The following is an 8,604-nucleotide window of genomic DNA, read 5'->3' on the forward strand; positions in this document are numbered from 1 at the left end:
CAGTTCACTTTGCAGTGTACTCTGGTGTGGATTCTGGTTATTGATATGATGGCAGTATCTTTGGTAGTTTTCGTCATTAAGGCAGCAGTTTGAAATGTATGTGAAGTGTCATTGGGAGCAGGTATCTATCGCGGCTGGTGTTACCAGCAGCTGAGTTGAGTCAGGTTTAGTTGAGTTGAATAGTAAGCTAAACTTCAGTACACAGTACAGTTTGTACCACTGTTTAAGGTCGCTGTGCTTCTGTTTCTATCTGCTGGCAGTTAATTTGTTAAAACTGTATCTAAAAGCCAAGGAGGCAGGAGAAGGTGTCAGTGTGTGAGGTCTGGGCTATTTCCTAGCGCAGTACATATCAATGCAGATCAAGTATATATTGGTATCTGTAGAACATGTTTGATTGTTTTGGTCCATTTTTTCTGGCATTACTTGACATGGACACTAAACTAAACAACACTAAACAAAAATGTTTAGAACATGTTGATGTTCAGACTCTGCTCCTCATACACAAATTAAAATGCATCAATTCTACTTTTAACATAGCACCAAAACCCTTTCGCATTGCTTAAAATGGTGTGATTAGTAATACTGACTGATTGTGCTCCTTTCTATTAAATCCAAGTTTGATGTCAAAGGGTAATGTTTGAAATGTAATCAGAGGAAAGATACATGACCCCTTTTGTCTGCAGTTTAAAGGAGCTGGCTGCTTCTCCTGTCAGTCAGTTGAAGCTGCAAACACTACTCTCCTCACTGACGGTTAAATCATACGTGTCAGCCCTGCTTGAAGAGGCCAAGACCCTTTCAGAGGTAACACTGTACTGCTAATACAGACACTTGTAAGACCTACTTCACATCCAGTTCACTATGTAAAATACTCCATAGAGAACATTGCTTAAGTTCTACTTGGGTATGATTTGTTTTTTAACACATTGATTCTGTGTCTGAAATCTGCAGGTTAGTGATAATACTCACCTTGTGATCCTGAGTAAAGAAGAAGGCTCCGGTCTTGGCTTTAGTATTGCTGGTGGCGTTGACCTGGAGCAGAAGGCAATAACTGTAAGTATAGTATAGAATGGCTTCCTCAAGCTGAATAATTTCAACTTCATCAAGTGGTAGCATTTTGTTTTATTCAGACATACATTAGTGTTACTTAAAACATTCCAGATATGACAGGACATTTACAGAAAGTAGCTGAAGCTTTAATGAATGACCATCATGAGTGCAGGAAGGTCACCCCTTCATATACATTTTCGCATTAGAAAGCTAATTGTGCTGTCTGTTTAAGACATACACAGGCATTAATTGACAGTATGTTAAGTTGGGACTCTCTACTTGCTTACCTGCTATTTAAAGAGCATAGGTATAGAAAAGGCATGCAGATTTAATTATTACTGCGGCTGCACAAGGGTTTTATGGACTTCAATGTTTCAAAGTCTATTAAACTGATTTTGTGCATAGAGGTTATGATTGAGATTCAAAATGTATAAGATTTGCATTGCCAGTGACTGCTTCTCTGTAATTGTTGTGCATATGCATGCACATTATCTGTCCTGCACTTGTGTTAAACTGATGGTTTTCAATTCAGACTTGTGTCGTGTTAAAAAAAAAAGTTACATAATTCGTGTTAAATGTAACATTTCCATCAGGGTAACATTAAGTGTAAATAAATAATGTTGAGGTAAGAAAAGAAAGTATGTGGGATGGAGGTGAGACATGTTTAAATAGTTCTTTAGATTGTCTCTGGGCAGCAGATGGTGATGCTGTCACATGATTCTTTCTGTTCAGGTTCATCGGGTCTTCACCAAAGGAACAGCTAGCCTCGAAGGCACAATCCAGAGAGGTGACAGCATTTTATCTATCAATGGCACGAGTCTGGGGGGTAAAACCCATGGAGAGGCTGTGTCTTGCCTACATCAAGCCAGGTTGTCCAATCAAGCCTTAGTAGTCATCTGGAGAGACAAAGACAGTGAACTGAATGTCTCTGACCTACATGACTCGGCTGGCCAGCCAAAGAGGATGATGTGTTCAACCAGGAAGAAGTCTTTGGAAGCTAGAGCAGGTAAAGCTTCAGCTTACATCTGTGTAGACAATATATACAATATAGGCACACCTGCTCATCTTTATCAGGGTAAAGTAGTTTATCCCACACAGCAAGAGAGCTTTCCAAACTGTTTCCATGTTTTTAACCTTATTACCCTTTAACTTACCTGTCTTTGTTAACATTGACCTATTCAGTACCATTGTGTTTGTGCTGTATATTCTGCCCTACAAAGCCTTACTGCTGTAACTACATTTTTGGTCAAAATTGAGTTATAACTAAAAATGAACTCCATAATGTCTGTTTTATCTTGTGACAATGTTTAAGATTTCAATTTTGCTTTATTTCAGAGAAATAATGATCTAAAATTGCAGTAACTACAAAATCCAAGTCAAAACTAAAGCAGACCACAGAAAGTTCACTTTGACTGTGATATAGTATAGCCTTGTATTTCTTTATTGTGTTGAATATTGAGGACAAGAATAATAGAAATTATAATTTTATTTGATAGGGAGATTATTATCTAGATAGTGATTAAGTAAAAAAGCGAGATACAATGATATAAAGACTAAAATATAACATTACTCTATAATAATAAGTCTGTAATACGTAAATCTTGTTAAACACTTTTAAATACACTTATAACAAAATTAAATTGAAAACGTGTATTCACTGAAAACAAAATATAAAAGCTGAAAGAAGACAACAACATTGTAGTTACTACACTGTGTTTGTGCTTTACTGTTAAAACCTTTTACAGCAAAACCAGAGTGCAGTAACTACATTTTTGTCAAATAAATGATCATGATTTTTTAGCATAAAAATGACATCATCAATACATGTAGAAATAAATCTCATATCACTTACCTACCTATAACACACTTTGCTTACCAGAAAAAAGAAGAAAAAGAAACGTTAAAAAACTTTAAAGCAGTTTTTCTCAGTTTTACCCTTTGTGTAGTTGCTGCAGTTAGGCTTTGTAGGGCAGTATACTTGTCAGCCATGAAAATCAGTTCAAATGTTCTAGTTGCTCTGTGCAGTGTTACAGTAGCTGTTTGCAACTGACAACAACTTGGCTCCAAAAGTAAGCAGCAGGAACTACTACCTTTGTTTGTAATTGTGGGTTTTGAATATTTCTCAGTGGTGAATGTGGGTCCAGAAGGTGTTTTAATGGTGGAGCTTCACAAGTCCTCTGCTGGCCTGGGTTTCAGTCTGGAAGGGGGAAAGGCCTCAAGCCATGGGGACAGGCCTCTCACTGTCAAACGCATCTTTAAAGGTAAACTTGTTTTCTATAAGATTCTCAGAAAGTACATGTAAGCTAAATATTCATCTAGAATCTTATTATATGACACTCAATTAATGTTGTGATGTGTGGGCCTATTCCTACAACAATGCAAAGTTTGTTTGTGTAAATTTGGACAAATCTGTCATGTCAGTAATCTGTAAACATGTGATGATAGTGTTGAAATTATTTGTTATTTAATTACCACAAAGCCTTTAAGCTGCACCAGCTACTAACAGGCTGCAATATAAATATAAGAAAGTATGCAGCTAAAGGACCATGACCAAAGCTAAACCAAACTTCATTGTCCATCACAGTCCCAGTCAAAGAGTTGTGCTCTCTGCAGCGTAATCCTCTCCTCCACTGCAAAAACCAACTGACAAAAATGAGAAATAAATAACTAGAATTACACACTTGAAACAAGTAAAATTATCTGCCAGTGCAGTAAGTATTTTTTTCTTTATAATAATTTTTTAAGTAAGTAAAAATATCTAGGCGCTGGAAAAACAATGATGTCTTAAAAATAAGTCCAAAATACTTATTTTGAGCAATTGTGGCTTGAAAAGCCCAACTAGTAGTACTAGTATCATTAAAATAGGCCAGCAATACTTGAAACTAGCATGATTTTTTTTCTCATTTCAGTATCTGTGGGTAGATACTGGTGGGAAGAAAATGCTTTTGAAATAGCATTTAAACTACATGCAACTAAAACTCTCAATTGGAACCAATATTTTCGGTAACAATTCAGCATATTCAACAGTTGAATAGATTGAAAAGCATGAAAAAGCTCACAATGTCAATCCTAAAAAGAAGTCTTTAAACAAGACTTAAATCCCTGTGAAGAGGGTTTGTTCACTCCTTTTTGTGACAAAAAGACACATGTTCTTAAAATAAGCACATGAAGCTATGGTCAGTAGCTAAATTATGATCAAAACAAGATAATTAAGATTCTATTGCTAGATATAAGAAGAAAATACTTGGTTAGCTTAATGTTTTTTGCAGTGTCTCTTCTTTCTCTCATGTCACTGACATCCGACCTGTGTAGTGGTTACACTCAGTGGGCCAGCCCTCTTGAGATTGCAACAAATTAAAAAATGAGAAATAGTAATCTGTCCAATAGTCCAATGTTAAATGGCCCTAAAAGTATGTTGTGGTGGTGTTACAAATGAATCAGGCAGTGTACCTTTAACTTGAGCTATGTGCTCCAACAGGAGGTGCTGCAGAGCTGTCAGGGTCCATTGAAGTTGGAGATGAAGTTCTGTCTATCAACGGCTGTTCTCTGGAGGGCCTCATGCACCATGATGCCTGGAAAATCATCAAAGCCACAAATGAAGGGCCCAATCACCTCCTCATTCGCAAACTGAGTACCTGAAAATAATGACTAGGGAAATAAAAACCTCCTGAGAAGTATCAATGTGAAATAGCCTTCTAAAGTAATAAAATGGACAAGCAGGCAATTCTTTTTTTTTAATTTTTACAATTTTTCTGATGAACTTAATTCGATTTTTTGTGTTTTGTCTTCTTACATGTGTTTGTACTTAGAAATAGGTCAAAGTGGATGGACCACTGACTATTGTGGTGTACATTGCTGAATCATGATTTATTTCATATGGGATTCTTTTTTTTTTTTTAAATAAAGATGTTATGTTAAAAGATATATGGCTGGTTGTGGTTATATTGTCAGTAGCACTATTCAATAGAAACAAAAGTAGCTCAACAAATTGTAAGAGATGAATATCTATTAACTGTACACTGCAAAAAGGGGTGTCTAAAAACAAGATAAAAACATTAAATCTTAGGGAAATTATCTTGCTGCATGGACAGATAATTTCACTTGACAATATTACTTAAATTAAGATTGTTAAATCTAGAAATAAGTATGTTGAACGCTTAAAATAAGAAATTAACTCTAAAAACAAGACAAATTAACTAACACTTCTAAATCTAAAGTTTTTTTGCAGTGCACTCTGCTCGGCCCATATCATCGCTGCTTGCAGCTTTAATTTATCTTATTTTAAGAGTTAATTTCTTATTTTAAGGGTACAACATGCTTATTTCTAGATTTAATAATAATTTTAATTTAAGAAATCTTGTTAAATTACATTTTTTGTCATTTTTTGATTTCCCTCAGATTTAGTGTTTTTATCTTGTTTTTAGGCGCACCTTTTTTGCAGTGCAAGATTTATCTGCTTTAATGTTACAACATTACATTACATTATTAACATTACATACACAACATATTCACAGTGTTGGGATTAGGTTTCATCCATCCATTATCCTTAACCACTGATCTGAACTCAGTTTGTGGGGGGCTGGAGGTCTATCACAGGGCTGACACATAGAGACAGACAACCATTCACTCCTACGGGCAATTTGGAGTCACCAAAACTGATGGAGGAAGCCAGAGGACCCTTAGAGAGCCCACTCTGACACAGGGAGAACATGCAAACTCCACACAGAAGAGCCGCAGGCCAGAGTCAAACCAGCAACCTTCTTGATGTGAGGCCAAAGTGATAACCACTACACCACTGTGTAGCCCTGGGATTAAGTTACCTACATTTCAGTCAGACAACTCACGTGATGCATAATGTGTTTATTGGACAATGAACATAGATTAGATTTGCCGTCTAGGCTCCGACTTCATCACTCCTCAGCAGTTACATGAGGTATTGAGTGATGCAATAAATCCCCCCATCGGAGCCTACAGGTGGATGCTGGGGTGGTGGTGGGACTGAGAAAGCAAGCGGCAGTACAGATGCAGCAGCAGCATAGGAGAGTTGAGGATTACTCTCATCTTAAATAGAGCCCCAGATTGGACAGAGGGTGTGTTTTAGTGGAGGATGTATGAGGAGTGGGGCATGTCATGGGTATGGCAGCACAGCTCGAGTTGCCTGCCTGAACTAACTCGCAGGCATCGCTCCATTAATTCAAGTATTTTCAAAAGTTGTATAAAATGTAAATAAAACAGAATGTGATAATATGCGTATCCATTGTGACATATATTCAATTAGAAACTATACAAAGACAATATCTTACCTCTTATTAAACCCCTTTACAAACTCATGTAGTTCCATTTGTGTTCTAGCCACACATATGCTAAACATGCAAAACTGCAGAAGCTGGAAGATGTTACCTTTCAAATGAAGCCACATTCATTTTGGCGTTGGAGTTCTTCTGTTATAAGTCCAACCCTAACCTTTCCCCTACCCCTAAACCCACAAGGGCAAGTGGGTTTTAACAGGTTAATGTTCAAATTGATAAACTTCAGCCACTACAACTAAAAGAAAATTACCCACCAGGTAAAATACACGCTTGTTTTCTGTAAGACTGGCATTTGATGCCTTCTTAAGATACATAATTAGGATACTGCAACAACATCATAAGTAGCGTTGCCCCATTTCACCTAAATGTCTAAAAATGTCAGGTCAATGGGATATTTTCCCCCACTTCAAGCACTGCACGGGATCCACTTTGTTTGATTGATAAACTAACTGATTTATCTGCACATCGTCAAGCCAATGTTTATAGTATACTGTTTTTTTTCCGATAGACTTTTGGCGTATACTTTGTGCATCACTCAGAGATATCAATCATTTCATCAACTTGACTCTTCCGTTGAATCTGCAATGATAGGATTGTAGACATTAACCCTTCCATACTGCCTGGGCATTTTTAAGAGACTGAAAAGTCATGTTTCTTTTCTATTTTAACTAATTCCAAATCCCTTTTAATTTTAGCCCAGGTATTGAAAGGCAGGGCTACTTTATAAGCTAATTCATTCAGCTTTCATTGGATGAACCTAATCCTTCTTTCTCTTAATAGCACACACTGAAATGAATTCTCTGTCTTCACTTTAACCATAGGAAGCTTCTAACTATCGTTATATTTCTAATAAAGTTTTGCACAATATCAAACATGGCAGTCCACACAATTTAAAAATGGTTACAGCGACAGTGTGGCCACTAGGTGTCAGTAAAAGCACACAAACAAGTGAGGAAACACTGTAACCTGCATTGGAATTATGAGCCAATGTTAAATGTTGATAACATACTATACAAACTACAAACTATATTAACATTACTATGGATCCCTGCTTCAACACAAAACACATTCAATGACCATGTCTTTTGAAATGTTTTACCCTCAAAGTCAACCCCCTCTGAACCTCTATGTACTTGTACTAGGCCATTTTGGACATGATTACATACTATTATACTACATACTATAGAAACTGTTTCATTTATGTTCCAAACTGAATACAGAAAGACTGTAAAATCGACTGTAATAGAAAGGAATATGGAAAGGAAAGGAAAGGAAAGGAAAGGAAAGGAAAGGAAAGGAATATTAAATAAAATAGAAATGTAGGAAATCCTAATAAGGACAGACAACCCTGAGCACCCATTTCCATTCATTGATGGCCTCAATGACAGACTTGTGCCAGGTGAGGAGAGATTGTTTTATTTTTTATTGTATGGGATAATGTTTCACCATTCTCTTCCAGTCACACAGTGGTTGACAGCTCATCTCAGGATGGATTCACTTTTCCTTCCACCTTAATCTTCTTCCCTCAAACTCATGGAGAAAATAATTTTCTTCATGGAGGTGGAAAGTTTCTGTCCACATGATAAGATGTCCATCTTCACACGATGAATGCTGGATGTCTGGACATATTGGCAGAATGTTACAGGGATCTCACAATTTACAAACTGCAACAAGCAGATGTTTTGTATTTTTGTTAGATTAATAACCAAAATATAAATGTTTGAATTGAAATATCAGTTATCAAAATTAATCTTTAAAAAATCACTTCTTAAATGGCAACATGTTTCAGCTCAAAAATCTGGATATGCATAGTCTTGATGCATATCGATAAAGCATAGGGTGACCACAATTGCACTATATTGCGTAAAATATGTGGACATTAAAGCCATAAATGATGGTTGAACATGTAATTTCCAAACCATAATGATCTGCTGCTTGTAACAGGTTTTCCAGCAGATGCTGGAACTTGGCCACAGGGATTATCTCCCATTCACAAACAAGAGCTTTAGTCCAGTACTGATGCTGGAAGATACTGTCTCACAGTTGCATTCCAGAGTCATCACAAAGGTGGTGGATGAGGTTGAGGTCAAGGCTATGTGCAGGACAGACTTCCACCACACTGGAATAATCATTTCTTATTGGCATGGCAAAATAATTTTGACCATATTTCTACCTGCAAACTGCACTGGATATTAAATTGGCATAGTCATTATGCCAGAATAGAAAAAGAAAAAACAACATGAGTGGC

At 36.6% G+C, this 8,604-nt stretch overlaps 1 protein-coding gene across 1 annotated transcript in view; it reads left to right on the forward strand.

Annotated features, from left to right (window-relative positions):
• The window catches only part of pdzd2 (PDZ domain containing 2), a 58,288-nt gene extending 53,325 nt beyond the window's left edge, over positions 1-4,963 (forward strand). Inside the window, exons 22-26 of the mRNA XM_059337869.1 lie at positions 684-801; positions 949-1,050; positions 1,780-2,053; positions 3,174-3,308; positions 4,526-4,963. Of these exons, the coding sequence (XP_059193852.1) occupies positions 684-801; positions 949-1,050; positions 1,780-2,053; positions 3,174-3,308; positions 4,526-4,686 (790 nt within the window). The 3' untranslated portion in view covers positions 4,687-4,963. The remainder of the gene's footprint in view (positions 1-683; positions 802-948; positions 1,051-1,779; positions 2,054-3,173; positions 3,309-4,525) is intronic.
• The last annotated feature ends 3,641 nt before the right edge of the window (positions 4,964-8,604 follow it).

The sequence above is a fragment of the Centropristis striata genome, chromosome 7, assembly GCF_030273125.1.
Source record: "Centropristis striata isolate RG_2023a ecotype Rhode Island chromosome 7, C.striata_1.0, whole genome shotgun sequence".
NCBI lineage: Eukaryota > Metazoa > Chordata > Actinopteri > Perciformes > Serranidae > Centropristis > Centropristis striata.